The sequence below is a fragment of the Zalophus californianus genome, chromosome 10, assembly GCF_009762305.2.
Source record: "Zalophus californianus isolate mZalCal1 chromosome 10, mZalCal1.pri.v2, whole genome shotgun sequence".
In the NCBI taxonomy this organism is placed as follows: Eukaryota; Metazoa; Chordata; class Mammalia; order Carnivora; family Otariidae; genus Zalophus; species Zalophus californianus.
This window is the reverse complement of record NC_045604.1, coordinates 2,813,861-2,839,233: the sequence shown is the minus strand read 5'-3', so window position 1 is coordinate 2,839,233 and position 25,373 is coordinate 2,813,861. Positions and strand designations below refer to the sequence as shown.

The window sequence follows — 25,373 nt, the reverse complement described above, 5'->3', positions numbered from 1 at the left end:
TGCTCACAGAAAGATCAAGGGTCATTTACTCATGGATATCTTGAGGGTGAGGATGATGGTGATGGTGACCATCTACTACCCTTGTCCATGCTCATCACTCAGTCCCGGAATGATGCCTTCTCAACTTGGGTGTTTCTTCCACTGAGAAACCTCTCCTGGGTCTCCAGAATTGGGTTAGATTTCCCTCCTACTGATCAATCAGAGCACTTTCCATTCTGTGTTTAACTCCTTGCTGGCTCTTCTGCCTGCCCCACTAGAAGTAAGTAAACCTTATTGAGTCTTGCTTACCACTGTACTCCCAGCCCCCGGCCCCATGCATAACATACCATTACAGAATCCTGATGGATTTGTCAAGACGTTCCTGTAACAGATTTTCGATTCTAGAACACTAAGTAAAAAATGTTACAGTCCATTCTCCAGGAAGAGCGAGATGAGGCTATCATTTATTCTGCAGTCTATGTCCTAATCAGATCAAAGTCTGTCACTTCCTCTGAGACAAATGACTCAAGATATTTTCATATGTGTCAGACAGGGTATGAGTTGTCTTATGATTCAGATGCTTCACCATATATGAATGGTCAGTTGGGAGTGGTCCAGCAGAGGCCTCGGGGTTCAGAGGAGTGTCTTTCTGCATTGAAAGAGGACCTCTTGGGGCTCCTGGGTGGCTCAGTCAGTTGGGCGTCTGCCTTCAGCTCAGATCACAGTCTCAAGGTCCTGGGATCAAGTCCCTGCATCGGGCTCCCTGCTCAGCGGGGAGTTCACTTCTCCCTCCTCTCTGCCCCTCCCCCCGCTGCTTGTACACGCCCTCTCAAGTAAGTAAATAAAAGCTTTTTTAAAAAAAGAAAAAGAAAGAGAACTTCTCCAGCTCTGGAGTGATTCAGGTACATCCTTGGATTATGTGAATCTCAGCAGGATTGCAGTCTTGTCTGGTATCTGGTAGCAGAGAGAATGTGTTGCCTTGTCCTTGGAAGACAGTGGCTGGAAGTTTCTGAAAATATGGTAACTAAAGCTTTGAGGAGCTTTTCACACCAAGAAGTCAGAGTACTACGTCAGGCATTCTGTTAAATAGTGACTTTCATCCTCAGGAGTCTCTGACACCAGGTAACATGCTGCTGGTATTTTAAGAAAGATTCCTCTACTTCCCCTTTTTGCTTTATGACTGCATGAGCTGTTCTCAGAAGCACCTTGCTGCCTCGCTGCTGGGCGCTGGGCCTGCCCCTTGTTTGAGCTGTTGCTCGGGATCCCAGGGCATATGCTCCCATGCTCCCGTGGGCGTCTCTGCTGTTCCTCGGTAAGTGCTGGTGGGGAAAAGCCTCCGCTCGAGGAGGAGCCAGGGCCTCTCCACGAGCAAAAGGCTTCCTCTGTGGGCTTTGGGACAAGTGGATTATTTATGCTCCTATTTCAGAGCCACAGAGAATGAACAAAGGGGAAGATACTGAGGGGGTTAGGGGGCATTGATTTCCAAAAGTGCGTCCATCGCTTGCGCTTAATTGCCTACAAAGAATTCCTCCTATTCGAGAAGTGGGCTAATTTTTCCATATTAAAAAAATCTACAGTTAGGGGCTGCCCGGCTGGCTCAGTCGGTAGAGCGCTTGACTCTTGATCTCAGGGTTGTGAGTGTGAGCCCCACGTTGGGTGTAGAGATTACTTTAAAAAAAAAAAAAAAACTTAAAAAAGATCTACAGTTAGATTCAGTGACCTCCCCAGTCACAGATCATGAAGACCCAGGCTGAAAGATGAACTGAGTCTGTGTGAATGTCCTGATTGCGAGCTGATGTAGAAAGAGCTTCTGCTGGGAATAGTTATTTCCTTCTCGGCATCCTACGATCATGCCTGCTCTGATAATTGCAAAAAGCATGAAAGGAGCAGAAATAAGATGGTTTCCCTTCGATTATTTCCCCCTGCTTCTCTACTATTTTCAATATTTGTCCAAGCGAGGCACTGATTTCCTAGTAGCTCAAACTAGGGAAACAAAGACCAGTCAGTCATACAGTAAATATTTATGAAGCGTGTTTGCCTTATTCCCAGCTGCATGTCCAGACCCTAACTAAAGGAACAGTTATTAGTGTGGCTGGCACATCATGGGAACTCGGTAAGAAGTGAATGAAGGAGGACACCGGGCACAGCGCAGTGCCAGGCAGCAGGAGGACACAGGGATGTGGGGGACAGTCCCTGCCCCCAGGAACTGACCCTCTAATGAGGAAATCAAGGTACAAATGCAAGAGCATTTGACTTGAAAATATAGACAAAAATATTACACAGTGGGTTATAAGATAATGTGTGATAATTATTCACTCTTGCTGATAGTAATTAATAATTAATTGCTGAGCCCTGACTATGCCAGACACTCTTCAAAGAGTATCCCACGTATTGATCTATCCAGTCTTCTAAGAATCAATGAGCTGGACCTGCTATAAATCCCATTTTACAGATAAGGGAGCCAAGGCACAGAGACAGTCTCTTGCCTTAAGCTCCGTGCAGTGGCAGAGTCGGGAGGGAAACCCACCCATGGCATCGGAACCACGCTGTTAGCCACCCTCCCGCGCTGTGTGTCCGATTTCCAGCCCCAGGGAGCTGTGACTGCAGTGTTCTGAGCCTAGAGCAGCGTGAGGGCGCTGCAGCCCAGAGGCATCCAAGAAGGCTTCATGGAGGAGGTGGCTTTGCTCAGGGTGTCCGGGCTTGGGTGTGACTTGACTTTCCTTGGTGCTGAAGGAGACTAACGATCCGGGCAAGGAGACGGGGAAGCCCGGTAGGATTGGCAGCCGCAGCACAGTCGTGTCTGACGAAGAGTGACAGTGGCCATTCATGGAAGACTTACTAATTCAACTCACTGAAATAAGATTACGAGCCCACTTTTATGGTCCCCATGTGACCGATGAGGAGAGGGAGGCTTGGGAGCTTGCCGTAGCTTGCCCAGCACCGCACGGCTCAGCTTCAGGCCTCCGTGGCCCTGGCTTCTCCGGGTGGTGGAGCTGGGCGCTCCTCTCCCGCCCTCGGATGGGCTGGGGCGGGCAGCGGGCTCTCTGGGTGGGAGGGCTCGGCTCCATGCCTCTTGCTGACCTTGGCCCTCACCTCTCTTGCAGCCGCAGTTGGTGGACAGCTCGGTAAGTAGGTCCCCTTTTCCTTTTTTCTTTTATGTTTCTAGATATTCTAGTGACCATCTCTGCACGGAATGCTGGTAAGAGGGGCGTGGTACCCGCCGCCTTGTCCTGAGGACTTCAGGCAGGGCAGCGTCACCCCATCCTACGACCCCGACCCTAGGAGCTGGGAGTCACACTTTTGGGCCAAACCCACCATTGTGTCGGGTGAGCCTAGGGGGCCTGGGACGCAGGACATGGAGGTCAAGGAGGGGTGTGTGGGGTGCTGGCTAACCTGACAGAGTGCACAGCCCCTGGAAGGACACTAGGAAGAGGCTGAGACCCCACTGGGGTTGGAGGGCGGCCCAGGATGCAAACAGCTCTGCTTCTCCACCCTCCCTGGCCCAACCCAGCACAGCCACAACCACTTGCAACCACTGCACCCCAAACGCCAGCACGCTGTGAATAGCTCAGATCACGATGCCTCTGAGCACCCATCCTCTGGTCAGCAGGAAGGCCCCCTTTCTGGGGGAGCCGTCTCCAGGTGTTGTAGTAACCCCTGAAAATCCCTTCAAGAGCACCGGGTTCATCCTGGGGGCTGCTCGCTGTCATCCAGCCCCAGCCAGCTGGTGTGCACCTTCTCCCCTGCGGCTCCTGGCTCCGCAGTCCTTCTGCTCAGTGCTGTGGACACAGACCATCTCCCACAAATCGCTGCCCAACTGGGAAGAGACTGTAACTTGACAGGACTTTGTTAAACACTCCGGGATGGAGAAATAAAATACAGAAAGTGTCTTAGATCAGCTGCTAGACGTGGTTAAGCTAGAGCTCACTGACTCAGTCCCAGCCTCACGAGGCCCTGACAAGATGTGTCTTCTTGCAGCACATGGCGGGGGCGGGTACGGGACCGGTGAGGAATCTGGCTGCACCCCCCCCCAGCCGGAGCTTCCCCTCCTTGGGGCACGAGACCTGCTGCCCAGTCCCCACTTCCCACCCCAGAGGCTTCCCAGGAACACACAGTGGGGATTTCTATTCTCTCCTGGAGAAACACGACTCACTGGAAACACGGGACATTCTATGCGATCCTCTAAAGAGAGAAAGAAAAAGTCTGCAGAGACACATGAACGTTTGCATTACCAAACAGAATATTGAGCTGCTTCATCTAAAACAAGCGTTCAGGTTACTCTATGATCTCTGCCCCCAAACAGGGAGGGTATCTCCTTTACATTTGGGTGTAACTAAGAGATCTATTTGGGCACCCTTGCAGACAAAGGTAAGAATACTTCAAGTCTCAAGCTTTAGAAAAGCAACCATTTGTAGGTCCTTAAAGGTAGATAGTCCCCCTAATCTGAGTGTCAAGGTACTAAAGAAAAAACACACCTCAAGGGATTCCACTTAAAATTTTATGGTAAATTACATACCCCCATAATTGAGATTTTTAGTTTTGAAAAATAAAAATAATGCAAATGGAAATAATCTGGCTTATGTTCTGCTTCACAGAATTTAGATTACCACAGGCAATTTGCAGAACAAATTGAATCGAATATTGATTTTTTAAATGTGGTAGCTGTCACAACTTCAGGCGTCCTGATGGCTCAGGGCGGGAAGCTGGGGGAGGAGGGAGGCGCCTAAAACTGTAAGAGAGCCCCCCCCACCCCGCCCCAACCTTGACCTTGCTTTGCTCCTTTACTGCAGGGGTGAAACCTCCCACAGCACCCCCACCTCCAGCCCCCGCCTGGCTCTGTTCCCCTGACAGCCCCTCACCCAGAACTCCATCCTGTGGCCGCTAACTATTCCCAGCATCCTGAATTCCTGCCTCTCCGCCAGAATCCGAGGGGGCACCTTCCAATCCCGTTCCCTGGTGCAGCCGCACGCGTGCGGTCAGCCCATCAGCCCACGGATCTTCCAGCGGGCTGGACAGCAGCAAGACAGGGGAAGGTGTGCGAGAGCGTGTTTCCAATAGGGAGTAACATCTCAGGGAAGAACAACGTCTCTTTCCTCTTAAGTTTATCACTGGGGCCGGCCAGTTAGACAGACAAAAGATAGGTGAGCAGGGGAAAGATGTGTATTCCCTTTTCAGAGGGGCGTGCAGAAACTGCGAGCCAGGGAGACAGTCGGGACTTGGGGCTGGGACACCGTCGGAGCAGGGAAAGGGCTGGGATGAGGGCACCTGCGGAAAAACAAACGACGTTCAGGAAAGACAAGCCAGCCCTGTGGAGAACAGAGAGATGGCAGCTGAAGTTTGTGACAGTATCTGTTGAGTCCCTGGTGATCCGGGTCAGGGCTTCGTGGCAGCTCCTAGGGAGGCGATTTATAACAGTATTCTTTGGCGAGGCTCTGCTGTTAGGCAGGTATGGGTGTTCAGGATAAAATATGAAACCGATTCTGGAATACTGTCAGCTCAAGATACTTTTTAGGCCGCGGTGGTGTGTTCTGGATGCCTTCGGTGACCCCAAGCACGGGCGGGCAGGAGGGCGTCCCGAGGGACTTCCCTGAGGGCCAGCCCGAGTCTCTGCCCTCCCATAGTGCCTGGGGCCTGCTGGGGTTCTCCCCTCAAGGCCAGCCTGCTCCTACAGACCGCCGAGTGGCCGCTACACTCCCAGGAAAGGCGGACACAGCTGGAGAACCCACAGTCCTCCTGGGGGGGTTCCGGGTCCTCGGCTCCGTCCCACACAGAAGATTGAGCTGCGGACCACAGGGGTCTCCATCACAGACTCTTGTCTCTTCCTTCCTCAGCACCTGCACCCAAATCCGTGATTTCCCTCCATCCTCCATGGACCACCTTCTTCAAAGGAGAGGCAGTGACTCTGACTTGCGATGCACCTCGCGTCCACGCAGCAGAGAACATAAAATGGTACCGGTGGTACCTCGGGACAGAAATGCTACATGAGACCCCAGGAAACACCCTCGAGGCCCGTGTCTCTGGAAGGTACAAGTGCCAGACCCAGGGCTCGCTCCTAAGTGACGGTGTGAGCTTGATCTTTTCTTCAGGTGAGCAAGAGGGTGAGTTAGTGCAAACGTTAGAAGTGGCTCCGGTGCACCTAGTCCCCGGGAGCTGGCAACACCGAGGCTCCTTCCTGCTGCTCTAACCCCCGACCTCCTCCAGCCTCATGTCCCTAGTGCTCCCCGTGTCTACAGGTGTTTTTCACACTACTCTTGACATTAGAGTTTCACCATCTAACGGTAATCAGTAGACCTCCCTACACGTTTACACAGTGGAGGAAGGAGTTCATTTTAGGGGATTCAAAACAGAAGCCGCCTTAGCCCCAGCCCTCCGGGCATGCACAGCCGCCACCCGCAGGAGAAACGACACAGACAAGAATGCACTGAGCACCGAGCAGGTGCAAAAAGTGGCCTCCGACAAGAGTTTGGAGGAGGGGAGTCTCCGCCCCAGGCCTGTGTCCCCACCTGTCCTGACACCTGTCCCTTCTCTACTCCTGCTTTCCCGCCGCGGGGGCCACCACTCTTCCTGTCCCGATTTGCCTGCTTTGCAGAGAATGATTTGGACCACTGCACGGCCCTGCGCTGGGGGAGAGGCCATCCCTCAGTCGCCTTAGACAGAGGGGAGAGAACTGACCTCTCACGAGGATCTGAAGAGCAGGAGCACGTCCGCATGGGACCCATTCCCCATCCCTCACCCCTGGGTCTGTGTCTGACCACAAGCCTGCTGCAGAACGAACCCCAGCACACGGTGACACTTTTTAGTCTGTTGCCTCCACGGTGACTCTGGCTCTGGGACCCGGGGAGCAGGCTGGTGGCGATTTTTAACCGTGTTCAACAATGTCTGAGCGTCGCTCACCTCCCACTCGGCTCTCCGTCCCCACGTTAGAATCCTCATACTAGGAATCTGTCCGTGAGTGTGAAACAGGTGTCGGGTTGGTGTGTTTGGGACTTATTTACAAAACAGGTCATGAGGATTTGGAAGGAAATGAGTGAGCCTGGGGCAGGAACCTAAATCCTGTGGAAGAGAAAAGAGAACCAGTCGAGCCTCGTGAGCCAAGCTGCACGGAGGAAAGGGGTGTCCCTGAGTGACAGGCTCTCGTCTCTGTGTGTTTTCCAGAATGGCTCATCCTTCAGGCTCCACACTCCATGTTTGAAGGTGACACGCTCGTTCTGAGATGCCAGGCGAAGGGGAGAGAGAAACTGGGCGCTGTGAAATACACCTGGAACGGGAAAGTTATCTCTACCTCTGATAAAGGCCAGGATCTTTTGATACCACAAGCCAGTTTGAACAACAGTGGCTATTACCAATGCATTGGATTTCTGGAGAGAAATCATTACACCTATAGGTCAAATAAGAGAATTATTAAAATTCAAGGTAAGCTCTTCATTTCATATAGATTGCTGAGTAATGTCAGGGTGGGGAGATGGGTGTGATGGGGGATCCATACGTTGATGCCCCAGCTCTGGATAATGAGAGGCGTAGGTCCTCCAGCAAACACAGTGAGCGGGGTCATTGTACTGGGAGCTGGGGAAGGACGATGGGATTGTGGGGTGGATGAGTCTCTGTCTTGCTGTGTGTCTGTCTGAAGTTCCCTGGGACCAAGAAGCCAAGCCTGCCCATCCCGGGGCTCTAAGTACCGCATTCTGAGAACTCGGTTTACCTCTTCTCTCCAGAACTATTTCCACGTCCAAAGCTGGAAGTCACACCCCCCCAGCCTACAGAGGGCGGCTCTGTAAACCTGAGCTGTCAGACACGGCTGCCCCTCGAGCGGTCGGATGCTCTGCTGTCCTTCATCTTCTTCAGGGACCACAGGGTCTTGCTATCCAACTGGAGCAGGTCCCCGGAACTCCAGATCACAGCCATCTGGAGAGAGGACTCGGGGTCGTATTGGTGTGCAGCCGCAGCTGGGGTCCCCAGCATCCACAAACACAGCCTCCCGATGCAGGTCCGTGTGCAGAGTGAGTGTCAGAGAGCCGCTGGAGAGCTGGGGCTGTGGCACCCTCCCCGACAACTCCCCGTGGCCTGTGCAGGGACAGACTGCCCAGCACTGATGGATTTAGTCATCCTGATGGATGCAGGCTGGCACTGAGAAGTCAGGTACTATAATAAAAGAAATACAGGGCTCATTTCTACCACTATCTTCCTAAAAACTCAGACTTCCTTTGGAACTCTAGCACCTCGAAATAATAGAGTGGTTCATGAAGTTAGATACAAGAGTTAGGGAAAACAAACAAAAAGCAAGTTGTCCTGAGCTGACACATTCTAGAAGGCCAGATCTTGGGGCAGACTATTAAGGAGATCAGCCTCAGCCTCTTCCTAATCAATAGCAGCAAATAATGGGAATGCCCACCACATGCGACGCACAAGAGGACACACAGGTAAAGATAAATATGGTAAGTATCGTCTGGTCTCAGGTACAAAAGTAGGACTCCTGGAAATGGGAGTGGTCCAGCCCGGTTCGGGGGCCACTCTCTCTGCCACCTGTCCCTGCAGACAATCCAGACTGCCAGCTAGGACATCAGACAAAACTCACAGGCTTCTTCAGGGATAACCAGTTTTTCTCTCCCGGGGCTCCATGTGTCAGGATTGAACTCTTACATTTGGCGATTTTCTAGGTCCAAACTCCACAGTCTACAGGCTACAAAGCCAGCCCCTGCTGGAGTATATCTTCAAGGCACATAAAGAGTGTCCCCATCCAACGTACCAGCCCTGCCCTCCCCACACCTCACCTGCCCTCACCTGCCCTCTTGTGTTCACGCAGGCATCCCGGGGGCCCTCACTTGCCCTCACCTGGCCTCACCTGGCCTCACCTGGCCTCACCTGCCCTCAGCTGGCCTCACATGCCCTCACCTGCCCTCTTGTGTTCACGCAGGCATCCCGGGGGCCCTCACCTGCCCTCACCTGGCCTCACCTGGCCTCACCTGGCCTCACCTGGCCTCACCTGCCCTCACCTGCCCTCACCTGCCCTGTCTCATTCATGCAGGTGTCCCGGTGTCAGCAGTGCTCCTGGAGACCCAGCCCCAGGGGGGACAGGTGCTTGCAGGGGAGCGTCTGGTCCTTGTCTGCTCCGTGGCTGAAGGCACAGGGAACACCACATTCTTCTGGCACAGAGAGGACACAGGGGAGAGTGTGGGGAGCAAGCGTCAGCGTTCCCAGAGAGCAGAGCTGGAGATCCCTGCCGTCGGGGGGAGCCATGCAGGGCGCTACTACTGCACAGCGGACAATGGCCACGGCCTGGCCCGCAGCAGGGCCCTGAACGTCACCGTCACAGGTGAGATTGAGTCTCCAGGGACCTTGTTCATGCTCAGTGTTCTCAGGTTAGGGGTGGACATGGCCAGCCCTCCTGGTGATTCTCCTCTTTCTGGCTCCATGTGGCCGCCTTCCATGGCGATACGCAGTTTCTTCACACAGATATTAATACTCAGGTTACGGTGAGGTTCTCCAGTGAGGGGGTGCCGGCCGGGAGCCTTTTCACGCCCCGGAGACAGTTGTGTGCGTCTGTCCTCTGCTCCATCATGTGTTGACGTCAAAGAGCAACGTTAGGCGGTTAACCGCGCTGCAGGGTCCTCGCCTCTCCGTGAGTCTTCACGGCTTGGAGCACCCCTGGGTAAATGTAAAACCCCACTCTCCTACTTGCCTATAGGCCAAAACCCGGGGCTTCATTCTTCACTCTTCTTCTTATTTTGTCTTCCACATTGAATCCACCTGCCAGTCCTGCTGGCTCTACCTCCAGGACATAGCGAGGATGTGACTCATTCCCCCCACTTCCACTGCCACCCCCTGGCCCAAGCCTCCAGGGCTCCTTCCCTGGGTTACTGCGTGACATCCTCACTGGCCTTCAGCAGAAGGTGAAGGTGAAGCATCACCATTGCTGCCCACAGTCTATTCCCAGTGCAGCATCAGAAGGAAACTCTAAGTCATGTTGCTCTTCTACACAAAATCCTCCCTTGGCTTCCCACCTCCTTCAGAGTGACAGCCATCATCCTCACTGGCCCCCACGGCCCTGCTGCTCTGACCTGATCTCCCCACTGCCTCCCCTCCCCTCCTCCACTCTAACCACCATGACCCCCCGTCTCTTCCTCAAGCCTTCTAGTCATGATCCCACCTCAGGGCCTTTGCACTGCTCTTCTGTGATATCCTCATGCTCACCTCTCACCTCCCCCAAGAGTCTACTCCCCTCTTTCGGGAGACCTTCCCAAAGCACCTGTGTAACACAGGAGCCCCTCACCCTGGCACCCCATCTCCAGACTCCCCTGGATTCTTCCTCAAAGCACTAATCCCACCTGCCCTGCCCTGTCTCTGTCCCTCCCATTTCCCCCATACTTGCCTCATGAAGGCAGCTCTTTATTCTGACCACTATTGTATCCCCGGTGCCTGGACTAGGGCTTAGCCCATGTTAGGCACTCAGTAAATATCTACAGACTAAGTGAATTTTACACACGTTATTTTACTGACCATAGTAACAATCCCAGAAGACCAAGATATCAGTATCTCCATTCTACAGAAAAGGAGTATGAAGCTCAGAATTTGGTAATGTGCACAAGGCCACAAAGTGTATACCTCCACACAATCACTTAGCTCAGAGACACAGAGGGCATGGTCAGTCCTCCGAAGAAGGAGCCCACAGGCCAGTGCCTGCTGTCCTCCTGCGATGCTAAGCAGGCAGAGAACCGTGCAGTCTCTGTGAGCGCTGAGCCCTGACGGAGCTGTGACCCTGAACCGTTGGGGCAGCAGCTGTGGGAAGGGGCCGCTACAGGGACGGCCCAGCTGCTCTACAGTTTTCCCCTCAGCTGCCTCGAGGCGGGTCCTGTGACCAAGGGGCCCTCCCCAGGCAGGTCTTCCCACCAGCGGATGCCACGGGGCTGTGTGCCTCTCACTCTGGAAATTTCTCAGTGAAGAGTAAGAGTGGGTGCAATCCCCAGCACAGATGGGCAGAGACTGAGCCTGGTAGTCGTGTGGATGGCATTTCAAGAGGGAGAAGAGGTCAGCAGAGCAACAAGCTGCCAAGGGGCACCCTCCCCCCACCCCCCAAAGACCTGCCGGCCCGGAAACCCGGAGGGGCTCTGCAGGCTGGAGGGCTGCTTATCCAGGAAGACTCTTGTACTGAACAGTGTCCTTGGGGAGCCCAAGGCTACACTCCCTGAAGAGGGCAGTGAGGAGTCTGTTGGGGGAATGCACACCTGGGTGAAGGTGTTCATCCTCCCCTTGGAATTAAGGTCAGTAGAATGCGTCCACCTCCTGAGCTCCGGGCAGCCACCTGGCTGCTCACACATGGCACTGGGCTGGCTTGCATGAGTCTGCAGGGCAGACATCGTCCTCTGTTAAGGAAACAGGTGATCTCAGAGAGTAAGCAGATGTCAAGGATTCAGGTGACATATGGCAGAGCAGGAATTTCTTACTAGACCTTTTCTTTCGTGGACCATATGCAAAATCTCTGGGCTCAGAAATGGGAGAATTTCTAGCAGCAGAGAAACTCTGCAGTAGCCCGGAGCACCAGGCTAACGAGGGCTGTCTTAGCTCATGCAGTTTTAACAACAGAAATTCATTTCTCACAGCCCTGGAGGCCGGAAGTCTGAGCTCAGGGTACCAGTGTGGTCAGGTTCTGGGGGAGAGCCCTCTTTCTTGCAGACAGCTGCCTTCTTGGAGCAGGGGTGTCCTCACACAGCAAAGGGGGTGAGAGAGAGAGAGGTATCTATGGTGTCTCTTCTTGTAAGGACACTAATCCCATCAGGAGGGCCCACCCCCCCAACCTCATCTAAACCTGACCTCCCAAAGGCTCCGTCCTCAAAACCAGCACCCTGGGGGTTAGAGCTGCGTCAGCACATGAATTTGGAAGTAGACACAATTCGGTCCATAGAATGGGTCAACGTTGGCCAGGGTGGTGCTGTGCGGGTGCAGGCTAACGTGTGGGGGTGTCCCCTGGCTGATTGGAGGGGAGCATGAAGTTCCCGAGAGCCTAGGCGCAGTGTGAGGGGCACCAGAGAAGAACCAATACATAGAAACAGCACGCACCACGAGCCAGGGACGTTTCACAGCACTTGACATCCATTAACTCATTGAATCCAACACCCACGGTGATACTTGGTTACCATCCTCCCCATGTTACAGATAAGAAAACTGAGGCACAGGGGGATTAAATACTTTTCCCTGGCCACACAGCTAGGACGTGGAGGAGCCGGGATTTTAACCTGCCAAACTAGTTACAGAGTCTACACTATTCTCTTATCTCCCACCTTCGTTGAGATATAATTGACATATAACATTGTATAAATTCAGGGTATACAACTTAGTAATTTGCTCGACGTATATTGTGAGAAATGATTACAGCAATAGGGTTATTTAACCCCTCTGTCACCGCAGATAATTATCGTGCGTGTTTGTGTGCATGCATGTGTGCATGTGCATGTAGTGAGGATGTAGGTGGTATGATACAGTGTTGTTAACTAGTCACCACATTGTGCATTATGTCCCCAGAACTTACTCCTCTTATAACTGGAAGTTTATGACCTTTGACAAACGTCCCCCCATTTCCCTCACCCCCCAAAGCCCCTGGCAATCACCAGTCGTTCTGTTTCTATGACTTCGGTGTTTTTAGGTTCCACATCTAAGTGAACTCTTACAGTATTTGTCTTTCTGTCTGACTGATTTCACTGAGCATGATGTTCTCAAGTTTCGTTCATGTCGTTGCAAATGACAGGCTATCGTTGTCACAGCTGGGTAATATCCCATTGTATATATACAGGATGATGTGTACCGTATTTTCCTGATCCATTTGTCCATTAATGGACACTTAGATTGTTTCTGTGTCTTGGCTACTGTGAATAGTGCTGCGGTGAACATGGGGAGGCAGATGTCTCTTCCAGATAGTGATTTCGTGTTCTTCAAATACATCTCCAGAAGTGAGATTGCTGGATCATATAGAAGTTCTATTTCTATATGTGTGAGGAGCCTCTAACTTGTTTTCCACAGTGGCTGCACCAGCTTACGTTCTCACCAACAGTGCACGAGCGGCTCCTTTTCTCCAAGTCCTCACTAACACTTGTTACCCCTTGTCATTTTGATAATGGCCATTCTAACAGGTGTGAGCTGATATCTCACTGTGGTTTTGATTTGAATTTCCCTGATGGTCAGTGATGTTGAGCCCCTGGTCATGTGCCCATTGGCTACTCATATATCTTCTTTGGAAATCTTTGCTTCTATATTCATCAGCCATATTGGTCTGTACTTTTCTCATTGTGTCCTTATCTGACTTTGGTGTCAGGGTGATGCCGGCCTCATAAAATGAGTTTGGAAATGTTCACACCTCTTCGGTTTTGTGGAAGACTTTGAGGGGTTTGGAGTTAACTCTTCTTTAAGTGTTTGGTAGAACCCACCAGTGACACCATCTGGCCTGGGCTTTCTTTGGTGGGAGGGTTTATTACTGAGTCAATCTCCTACTCATCACTGGTCTGTCTGATCTTCATGATTCAGTCCTGGCTGGTTGTGTGCTTTTAGGAATGTACCCATTTCCTCTAGACTCTCTTATGTGTTGGTGCATAATTGTTCTGTGCCTTTCGAACTAAGACAAATTTCACCTCCTCCCAGAGTAGACATTTCTTCTAGGAGATAGAGTTACCAGGAAGGGGAAAGATTTGCCCTCTGCTCATTAGGTCTGGAACCCCAGGTACCCAGCAGATGGCTGACTCTGTTTTTGCACAGGTGGTTGCCCCAGCAGGCAATCGGGAAGATTCACTCTAGGACACAGCAGCCAACCTGCTCTGTCCGTGGATCTCTCCCCGGCACTCCACTCCTCTGGTTTAGCTGTCATGGTGGGGAGGCTGGGCTCATGACCCCCATGAACTGCTATCTGCCAGCAGAACCACTCATAGGTCAGACATCGGGTTTGTTGATTTTGTCAGGAAGGGAAAGCATGGAGACAAATATCACCAATGGCCAGTGGCCATGTGTACCGAGTGTCTGCTTTGTGGCAGGAATCATAGATGCAGAACACCATGCCATAACCAGGAATTACCGTCCGTGGTGCTGTCGTTCTGATATGTGAATATTCTCTGTGTAGTTCTGGGGTACTGGTATCCAAAGTCTGACCTTGGTTTACCTGGGGACCAAGGAGCTGCATGCAAAGCACCTCTACCCCCCCCCCACTCTTTGCCCCTCTTATTCCACATTTGCTTTTTCACAAATGTATCTATGTGTTATTGTCTGCCTCCCCTCCCTGGGCTATAAACTCCTGGAGGGCAGGGACCTCACTGTCCTGTTCACTGCTCTGTCCTCAAGGCCTGGCACATGGCAGGACTCAGTAAATGTCTGCTCAGTGAATGAACGAATCTGCCAGATGAAGTCTCTTGAATGAGAAGATAGGAGAATGAACCCAACGGAAAAATCAGAAACCCCAACAGCTGAGCGTTCTGCTCCCACCAACTTCTCTCCTCCCCTTTGGGGCTTCTGTGAGGATGGAGACGGTGCTGTTTCCCTGCGGTGTCCCACTGTGGTTTTGTAGTGGTGTTCCTGGTCCACGAGTGCCCACTGGGGAGTGCTGGTCCTACTGAAGGGCTGACACAGCAGTGTCAGGTCATATCTTCCCAGGTGGCCTGGGGAAATTCCCACGGCCAGATTTCTAGAAGATGGGACCTACAGAGAAAGAGAGAGATTCCCCTCAAATGCTAATTTTTGAACGAATGTCGATGGGTCGGTGGAGAGAGCTGGCTGCATTCTCCTCTTCTGCCACGGCCCCCCCAGCCCTCAGCCTGCACCTCCTACCAGAGCACAGAGTCCCGTCCTGCTGCTCAGGCTCAGGCCAGCCGCCCAGAGTGGAAGTCGGCCTCCTGTGTGCACCAGCCCTGGCCTCGCCCTTGTCTGTTAGATTCCTCCCTCCCCCACCAGGGCTCAGGACCCCAGCCCCCACTGAGGAAAGGTGCCAGGGCATCATGGCCCTCGCCCCGGGGCTCACGCAGGCTCTTCCCCCTCAGGCACTCCGGGGAACAGAAGCGGCCTTGTTGCAGCAGGAGCCACTGGGGGGCTGCTCAGCATTCTTCTCCTGGCGGTGGCCCTGTGGATTTGCCACCGGCACCAGAGGAAGTCAGGTTTGTGCTGTCTCTTACCCTCTGCTAGAGGCCATGCCCTGTCCCTGCCAAGCACCTCGGGCACCAGCACACCCACCATTCTCCCTCTCACCAGCCCAACACCCACAGACCTACGCCCCTCACGGAGGGGAGCTGAACAGATAGTGTGGTTGAGGGTTGCTTGTACTAGTTGGGTTCACTAAGGAAGGAAGTACAATTTTTTATGTAAAGTTTCAAAAACTTAATCCAAACTGTTTCTCTGGGCAGTTTTTTGGCTCATACAGACTCGTCAACTACACACTTCAGCCCATCCTAAATCCCCCATAAACGGGCAGTCACAATATGTCACAGGCCTCTGAGAATGGGAGCTGGTTAATCCGCATCCTTCCTCCTCCTCGGAGACTTCCCTGTGCCAAAGCCTGAACCCTCCATCCTGCGCTCCAAGAGCAGGGGTCCCCGCAGGCCAGGCCACCAGCTCCTCCCTTACCTAGGGGAGCGTCGCTCTTCCAGAGGCTTCTTGCCTTGGCCCAGCTCAGACTAGTTTCAGGTGCTAGAGAGCCTCGTGTAGGAGATGGGCACAGACGCTGTTCTGGCTCTAGAATAATTACCCACACCCTCCAACTCTGTCTCTTGGTTTAAATCAGTTCTGTTCAACCCATCACGTTGTTCTCAGCACCATCCCTGTGCCCTGCATGGGCTGCTTTGGATGACAAGCCTTCTCGGCGAGCTGGAGCTGGAGTGGGAGCCCAAGGCTCCTCCGGGCATGACCATGGATGCTCCTCAAAGTCCGCCTGCAGCCCCTCACTGCTCTGCCTGCCAGACTATTTGGTCCTATTTAGTGTTTCTTGAGGTGTATCCTCACAGCCTTCGACCTTAATCAAGTCTCAAGTAATTGCATGTTTGACCCAGGAATATGCAGCCCTGTTCCCAGCAAGTTATGCACTTTGTTCCATCCTTTTCCAGATCATTTCCCTCAAAATCGAGGACAGGGTGCATGTTTGAATTAACTTTTCCTGATGACCTCTCTAAGGCAGTTTGTGTGTGTGAACTGTTTGAGAATGACACGAACGTGCCTTTGCTTTGTTTTGCAGGAGATGGTTTTCTGAGAAACACAGCCAGGTGAGGCCTCAGCCTTCGGGTCTTCCAAGCACAGAATATGCAGAACTGTGGGTTCACACAATTAGGTCAAGTCCTGCCTCTCTGTCCCTGTGGCTAGGTGCCCGCATTTTCACATCCCTTGAAATGACCCAAATCACAACTTCTAGAACCTTCTAATAGTTCCTATCGTGGATTTTGCAGGTATTTGGATCCATTTATGTGAAATTTATCCACTCATCCAAATGGGTGATACCAAAGATGACAGATCTTCTAGGGGGGCACACAATATTTCTGGCGCAGATGACACCCTAGTCAGACGATGCGTGGCTGTAAATATGTGCCCAGTGACTGTGCCAGATTTTCCAGGGAAGTCTTGGTTTCGAATCATTTTCTCTTGTCCCACACATGCACATATGCTCCTCAGACTCTGTATCTTTAACTTTGGTTTGGAAAACATGGTCCTGCATGTCTCAGGCTTGGGTGGTAGCCAGTGACTTGGGGCACAGACTGTGTCCAGTTCCTTCCTGACTTGTCCAGGCGGGACAGTGTGAAGACATGGAGTCACCACCTCTGGGGGTAAGGCGAGGATTTTAACCAATTGAGAGTGGTCGCTCTGTCTCTGAGGTGGTTGTTAATAAGCTGTCAGAGAGTGGTCAGCCTGTTCCCAGCAGCCCGCCATACCGGTCCTCCGGTTGCTCTCAAAAGAACAATCGGGCTCTATATGGACCTACTGAACGTCCAGTTAAACCATTCCCGGTCCCGGTCCCCTGCTCACTGCTGACCCCTCCCCTCCAGCTCTCCCAACCCCGCTATGCCCCTCCCTCTCTGGGTCCCAGGTCCCCTGCTTTCCGCTGGCTACCCCCCCCCGTGCCCCTCCCTCTCTGGCCATCCCGCTGCCGTGCCTCGTATGACGTTCCAGGGATGATCATGCGGTTACGTGTCTCGCAGGAGCCCTCCCGCCGCAGGCCGAGGAAAGGCACCCCGTGCAGGGTGCCCTGCTCCTGTGGAACTGCAGCGGTTATATGACAACGGTGAGGAGTCCCGCGGGGAAGCCGCTCCCGCTGGAGCCAGGGAGAGAGAATGTGCTTGAGGCCTGGGGGAGGCCTGGTCTCCTTACGGTGTCCCAAACCCAGACCCGCAGGAAAGCACCGCCTCATCCTACGTCCAAGAAGCGTGGGGACGAGCTTTAGAAGAGGCCTGTGTAGCGCATACTTCTGGGGTGGGGGGCAGCCTAGAAAGCGCTGTTTCTCCTTTGCAGGGCACTCCGGACAGGGAGGCTTGGTGTATTCTGAGATCCAGTTTATTCAGCTGCGACAAGAAGCGGCTGGTAAGTCCCTGGGGAAGATTCTGGCTGCAAACTATATTCCTTCGTTCAACATAAGCTAGGTGCTAGGTACTGAGGAATGTACAAGGAGTCAGTCAGCAAACAAGGCAGATAAAAACCCCTACACTGGTGCTTAGATTCTAAAGAAAGAAAAAAGACACTTAAAAATGCATCATATATCTTTGCTGATGATCAGAACAGAAATTGAACATCCTTCTAATCGATATCATGATCGTGAAGGTGTATGTTTGAAATTTTTTAAGATTTATTTATTTATTTAACAGAGAGAACACACATGAGCGGAAGCGGGGAGGGGCAGAGGGACAAGCAGACTCCCCGCCGAGCAGGGAGCCGGATGCGGGGTTTGATCCCAGGACCCTGGGATCATAACCTGAGCTGAAGGCAGACGCTTAACCGACTGAGCCACCCAGGTGCCCCAGAAAATTTCTTTTAAGTAATGAATTAAGTAGTCAAGTGATGAGGTTTACAAGCCACCTACTATGTGGTGAGAACATTTATAGATACATGTTCACATAATGTATATATATATATATATATATATATATATATATACACAGACATAGAGAAATGCTCAGTCCATATAAACAACCCTGTGTGACCGATACACTGAACAAGTAAGACCTGTGACTTCATTACAAAAATTGTGTTTCCCACTGTTTCTTGAAACTTTACTTTGTGGGAGATCTGCCCAGGCCCTCCGGATGAACATTTTGGCAGCACAGGCTTTTCAACACATTCTCCAGTCTCTTAGGTAACAGACAGCAGGTGGACACTGTCAGTCTCAGTTCAGCAACTAGAACACTTAGCCCTCCGCTCGTTCAGGCAATTTCAGGCTGGGAGCTTGCAGGGGCAGGAGGGTAGGATGGAGCTGGCTTCTCTGTTTCTGTGGCTGGCCACCCCTCAGTGGCCTGGAGGGCGCTGGGGACCTGAGCGTGAAGGACGCACCCAGCTGGTGCTTGGGAGCTGGCGTCCACCTGTCTGGCTGGCCGGTGCAGAAGTGGGCCCTGTGTGAGGTGCGTGCACGCTCTCTTCTGAGGCTCCCTGTCAGATGTTCCTTCCTACAGCCCCTTCGGTGCCTCATTCCCCCATCACTCACATCCAGCTTCCTGCTGCTGGCGTCCCCTGGTACCCGTCGGCCCTGCTAGACAGGGCCCCCTTGGCTATACTCTTGTCCTCTGTCCAAGCGGGATCACATCTGTCCCTGGACACATGCTGCCTCAGCAATGTGTTGATAATACCACCAGCTGCAAGTCAGCGCTCTCAACCCTCTAGACTGGTGGCTCTCAAACATTTTTATTGTAATCCACAGGAAGAGATACAGATTGTATTGTTAGCCGGTGTGAACATGCACACACACAAACACTAACGCATAAGTGCAACACAAGTTTTATAATTGTACTTAGTGTGATGCCCTCGAGTTTCTATTCCACTCAAATTTATGGTTTTAATCAGATTTATTGAGGTATAACCTACATACGGTATAATTCACTAATTTAAAATGCACAATTTAATTAATGTTAACAAATGTATCCAGTCCCAGACCCACCACCACCTTCAAGACGTGGAACGTTTCCAACACCCAGAAAGTCCCTTCCTGCCCCTTTGCAGATAACTTTTCCAACTCTACCCTGACCACCACTGACCCACTTTCTGTCCCTAGAGCTTTGTTTTTCTACAAGTTCAAGTAAATGGAAACCTATGGAAGGTAGTCTCTTTGTCTGGCTTCTGTCCCTTAACATAATAACGTTCTGCAACTCATCCATGTTGTAGCATATTCTAAGTAGCTCACTACTTTTTTTGACATGGAAAAAAGCTGTACATATTTAATGTATACAAGTGGATGATGTGAAACCATCAGCATATGTATCATCTCCTAATGATAATTCCTAAAGTTACCTTCCACCCCCATTATTACTCTTAATCTGTGTGCCCGGTTAGAACATTTAAGGTAAGATCTACCCTCTTAGCTAATTTTAAGTATACAATACAGTACCATTAGCTGTAGGCATGATGCTCTCTAGTGGATCTATAGAACTTGTTCACCCCGCATAGCTCAAACTTTGTATCCTTTGACCTTTACTTCCGTTCCCCCTCCCCACAGCCCTTGGTTACCACTGTTCTATTGTCTGTTTCTATGAGCCTATTTTAGATTCCAAACATAAAGTGAGGATATATAGTATTTTCCTTTCTGTGTCCAGCTTATCTTACTTAGCATAGCATCTTCCAGGTCCATCATATTGTCAAAATGTCAGGATTTCCTTCTTTTTTAAGGCTAAATAATACTCCACTCTGTGTGTGTCTGTGTGTGTGTGTGTGTGTGTCACATATTCTTTCTCTATTCATCAGTTAATGGACACTTAGGTTGTTCCCATGTCTTGGCTACTGTGAATAATGCTGCAGCAAACACAGGGTGCAAATATCTCTTCAAGATCTTGACTTTAATTCCTTGGGGTATATACCCAGAAGTGGGGTTGCTGGATCATGCAGTAGTTCTATTTTTAATTTTTTGAGGATTCTCCATATTGGTTTTCCACAGTGGCCGCACTGCCTTACACCCCCACCAACAGTACAGGAGGGCTTCCTCTTCTCCACATCCTTACCAACACTTGTCATCTTGTCTTTTTAATGACAGCCATCTTAACAGGTGTGAGTGAACATCTCATGGTAGTTTTTGTTTGTATTCCCTAATGACAAGTGATGTTGAGTACCTTTTCAATATCTGTTGGCCATTAGTAAGTCTTTGGAGAAATGTCTATTCTTTGCCCATTTTTTAATTAAGTTGGTAGTAATAGTATTTTGGCTATTTCGTTGCATGAGCTCCTCATATATTTTGGATATTAACCCCTTATCAGATATGTAGTTTGCAAATATGTTCTCCCATTTCATAGGTTGCTTTTCCAATTTTGGCACCTCACTTGGGAATTTAAAATCCCCAATATCTTTGTGCCTCTTAGAAATTTCAATTGTAACCTGATCTTGAACTTCTTTTACAAATGATGGCAAACATCATTGCTCCCAGTGATCCCGAAGTCTGCAAAAGACAGAGCTAAGACCAAGTCTTCTGTCTTTGCCGTATTTGCTGATTATAGAGCCCGTCACTATATTTGACCAACCCGGATCACCTGCTTTGTTAGTCACTTTGCTTTCTCAGCCATCCCCACTAAGCAGGACCTTTTGAATGGTAGAATTAGAACTGCCTCCAAGTTGTTTGGGTTAACTGAAAGCATCATATAGACTTAGCTTGATCATTTGCTGTTCTTTGCACTCTTTCTTTGATGTATTTGTCAAAACACCATTGAAGCTGAGCACTCTGTTGGTGGACTAGTTCTGTTTCAGGTACTTCATGTATTAATGATCTGTAGCAAGACTTCTTCCCCAGTTCCTTGAGGTTTGCATGAAGCCCCTAAAATTGTATGCAAAGTTCCATGTATATGATTAACATTCTGGGAAAAGAGTACATAGTTTCTACCACGTCGCTAAAAAGATCTATAACCCTGAAAAGTCAATGGTAAGAATATGGTGATAAAGAGAGAAGCCCCAATTATCCCGGAGGCACCTTTTTTTGGTCTCTGTCTCCATAATGGCTCTGATGCTTCCATCCTGTTCTCCGAGACCCTTAATTTCTAACGTGTAGGATCTGGCGAATCCCAGCTGCTAACCCTCACTGCGGCTCCATCTCTGGAAAACCATGGAAATAAACTAAGAACTAGAACACACTAATGTGAGGGCGGGTTTTCCCATGGGCACACACCTGAAGCATTCTCATGGGAACTTGCTGAGCAATCACGGGGGTGCTCTGAGGTTAGAGTGAGATGGAGGAGCTCTAAGTTAAGAGAGGCAAAAGTTAAACCAGAGAGATGTTATGTGTTGATATCTGGTAAAGGAAGGGAGCAAGGTTTCTTGGTGTGGTAGTAAGGAGGGACCTTACAGATCAACGGAGCTTATAAAGAACTTGCAGAGGATTGGGCTAAGAAACGGTAAAAGAGAAAATCCCATGTGCCATAGGACACATTGGGGGTCGGGGTGTGGGAAACATAACCACGGGTGGAAAAGGTTCAGTGGCTCCCATCCTCTGAGGAAAAGCTTGCAGCCTGTTCTAAACGGGTCGTGTTGCCTGTACTTCAGTGAGACCCTTTCCCTCCACAGCCAGCACGTCCAGAACATCTCTAGAGGACAAGGTGAGTGTCAGTCCCTGACTGTTTTCTCTCCCACCACTACCTCCAGCCCCATCCTCCCTCTCTCTTTCCAGTTCTTCTTCTATCTCCTTTCCACCCCAGCACACCTCAGTTGTCTACTCTTCGGTGAAGACACAGCTCCCAGAGGACTCAGCTGGAGAGGTCAGGTCTCAGGATGAAGACGCCGTGGAAAGTTATGAGAATGTCCAATTCGCATGACTTGTCCCTGATCCAAAACCCCCAGCTCAGCGCCGCCTTCGGGGTCCTTGGAGTGACCAACTGGTTCCAATGTACCAGTTCTTCTTGCCCATGTTCATTCACATCCGGGACTACTAATTCACCTGCTCTGAAATGGTGATGGGGTGGCCACTGAGAGACTTGCTCAAGTGACCAGAGTGCACGGGTGAGACAAGACCCTGCGCACCTGCTCTGAGCCTAACCTGATGTGTTCCCCAGGGTCTGATTTAGGGGAAAGGAAAAATGGGGAAGAAGTACTCCTGTTGAAAGCAGAAGCACAAATTTTGGTTAATTGGAATTTGCACATAGACACGACCGAGTGACTCGGGTCTCTGCTCAACGAGTCTCCAACAACTGTCCCACTGAGGATCAGCTGCATCAGTTGGCTTAGCCACGAGTAGTGCCTGGTCCTTCCCAGACGATACGCAGAGCCACCCCTCCAGCTTACACTGCTTACACCGTCAGGATTCAGTTGCAGACAAAATAATCCACCCCAGTGGTTTGCAGAGAAAAGAATTTAAACAGGATATTAGGTACTTTACAAAATCATCTGAAGAGCTAGAGAAGCAGGCTCGAGGCTGAGCTTCCAAAAGCAAAAGGCAAATATGTTAATGTTATTTCAGACAAAGATTTTTAACAGTAGAGAAAAGAAATTTTAAAAATCGAATTAAAAAGTTGGCTGATAGCCATACAAATCTAAATTTGAGTTGGAAGTTATCAGCATAAGCTGATGTCAAACCTTGTTTTTTTAAAAAAAAAAAAGATATTTATTTCCTAGGTCTGTCCACTGAAAAGGCCTAGAAATAATTAGCAATCCGACAGCAGTGAGCACATTTCCACGGGTTGTATTCTCCAAATGCTATTTCCCCACCACCAAATAGTTGATGTGGGAATAAACAATTCTTCCAATAAATGAAGAAAGAACGAAAGAAACAGCAAACCACTATTTTGACCAGATATTTCATGGGACACCTACTGATTAGGCTCTATCAAAAACCAAATTATATTATGTGCCTCCTGATGGAAGTATTCAATGTTACCTACAAAGTATTCATGCCCAAAATATCAAAACTGAATCCAATCAAGCTTCTAGATGCAACCACCAGTTTACAGGAAATACACGGAACTACAACATAACACCATGAGATGGCACCACAGGGCTACAATCAACAAAATCCACACAGTGGAAAAGTCTACAGGACAAATGACTGGGTTTCTTCACCAAACCAATGACAGAAGGAAGGAAGGAAGGAAGGGCAGAGGGAGGGAAGGAAGGGCAGAGGGAGGGAAGGAGGGGGGAGGGAGGAAGGCAGAGGGAAGCCCTACAAACTCAGTGAGCCTTGACACACATAAACCAAAGGGATGGCCAGCCTTGTTCGGATCCTGACTCAAACCAAGTTAAGAAAAATACCACTTAGGAAATTCTAAAGGAAATTTGTACACTAATGTTAAGAAATTATTGTATGTTTTGGATATAAGTGATAGTGTTATGGTTATGTTTTATTTTAAAGATACAGTATTCATCTTTAAGAACTCCTACTGAGGTATTTGTGGATTAAATGATATAACCTTGTTTGAAATAACCCAGTAAGAGCAGGGTGGGTGCGATGAAATGGGGCTGGTTGTGTGTGCACCATCTCTGAAGCTGGGTGGCAGGCACGTTGTGGGAGGAAGGGGGTTTTGCACTCGTTTCTGCTTTTGTATGTTTTTAGTTTTCCACAATAAAATACTAAAATGTCCATACCCAGACACCGTTGCATTCTGTGACCACCAGCACCCCACCCTCGTGGAGGCCCCCTTGCTGGTGTCTTTCCTCCGTGCCCCCCACTCTTAACACCGTGGTCACGTGCTCAGACCCTGGCAGTGAGTTCTCTCCTCCGCTTCCGTGCCCACATCGCCCTACCGACCTCCCCGCCGGGCCTCTAGGGCCTCATCTCCTGCTTCTCTCCCCTCATCACTGAGCTCCAGACGATGCACGCACCAGGCACACGCCCCCCGAAAGCCTGCCTGGAGAGCTCTTCCTCCCAGGTGTCCATCAAGGCCTTGGGGCCCACCCTCAATCACATGTATCTTGGAAACCGTTATCCCCCATCTCCAGCACTGCTAGTCTCCTTATCTACACCGCTTGACTTTTTTCCCCATAGCACATCACTGCAAAACATACTACAAAATTTACTTATTTATTACACTTCTTGTAACAGAAAGTAAGTTTCATAGGGACAACACTTTCTGTCTTTTTTGCTCACTGACAGATCCCGATCACCTACAATGGTGCCTGGCACACAGTAGGTGCTTAATAAATACTTTTAGAGAATAAACGATCATGGAAAAAAATCCTGTCCTCCCTGTGATGGAAGAGATCTGATGTAAACAGTCTACCACCACATAGCAAGCTGGCCTCACGGGGGTCTTCCACTCCATCAAGAGCTCAGGTTTGGCCCCTTTGTCTGCCAGGGGCCAGTCTGGCCTTGGCGAGCAGGCGTTTGTAGAACGTCTGCATCCCCCATCAATGTCACTTCATACGCGGTGCACCCTCAAGCAAGCACAGGGGCGCGGCGAAGAGACCGACACCCCCGGCAGGATAGAGACCCCCGCCTGCAGCAAGGCTTGGTGAGCGCTCACACAGGACACAAATGGTCTCCTACTCTGGGCCCATTCCCACAGGCCCGCCCATGCAGCTTGTCCCTGATCATCCTGCTGTGTTCTTTTCTGACCTGCGACCACACGGCTCACAGGCTAGAGCAGACCGGCCTCTGGGTAAGTCATCTTGCAGGCAAAGCATGCTGAGGGTGTGCGGCCGGAAGCCCTCCCACTGGCAGAGTTCCCCTTCAGCCTCCTTCCAGGACTCCCTGGAGGCTGGCATGTTTAAACCACGAGAGACGTCTTTTCCTCCTTTGTCAACTGGTCACAGGGAACCCGCCTGTAACAGTAAGAGTAGTTACTTGCCAAGGCCATAGGTTGCTTCAAAATCCTCAAGTCACCGACGGCTCTTCCCCGTCAAGGCTTGCTGCACGCGTCTGCACCCTTCGGGCACCCTGCGTCGTAAAATCCAGGGACACACTGATCGTGCTGTAGCCGGAATAAGCGAGAGGCGTCTTGCTTGCCCAGGGCCCACTCAGAGACGCAGCTTTATGGCTTATCCGGTTATGCAGTCAGAGCAGGGCAGCCCAACGTGACATACGTTGCCTCCGATGTCCAGTGGCCTGTCCAGGGTTGGGCTTCTCTCTGAAGAGAATGGGAGCAGCCACCAGTCTGCGTGTGAAAGGATGTGCTCAACATGCCACGGGGGACCAATTACACTCGAAACCCTGAAGGGGAGGGATTGCATGTCCCAAGAATTAAAAGACTTCGCTAATGTATGACAGCCCAAACCTGGATATTTTGCCAAGGCTAGGAAACCAGGGAGAAGAAGGGTAATTTAGTCTGCGGCTCGGGCACTGG

At 50.7% G+C, this 25,373-nt stretch overlaps 1 protein-coding gene across 2 annotated transcripts; it reads left to right on the top strand.

Moving 5' to 3' along the window:
* Positions 1-895: 895 nt before the first annotated feature.
* FCRL4 (Fc receptor like 4) lies at positions 896-23,648 on the top strand. 2 transcript variants are annotated; one of them, XM_027610895.2, is made up of 12 exons: positions 896-1,291; positions 3,084-3,104; positions 5,811-6,065; positions 7,135-7,392; positions 7,692-7,976; positions 9,002-9,289; positions 14,985-15,098; positions 16,169-16,196; positions 17,124-17,206; positions 17,434-17,502; positions 21,667-21,698; positions 21,798-23,648. In XM_027610895.2, the coding sequence occupies exons 1-12, from the start codon at positions 1,261-1,263 to the stop codon at positions 21,912-21,914; spliced, it is 1,581 nt and encodes a 526-aa protein (XP_027466696.1). In that variant the 5' UTR covers positions 896-1,260; the 3' UTR covers positions 21,915-23,648. The 2 variants fall into 2 exon arrangements, 1 of the variants encoding a protein (XP_027466696.1); XR_003522981.2 differs by lacking the exons at positions 21,667-21,698; positions 21,798-23,648 and having other exon boundaries at positions 16,377-17,206; positions 17,434-17,493.
* Positions 23,649-25,373: the final 1,725 nt, after the last annotated feature.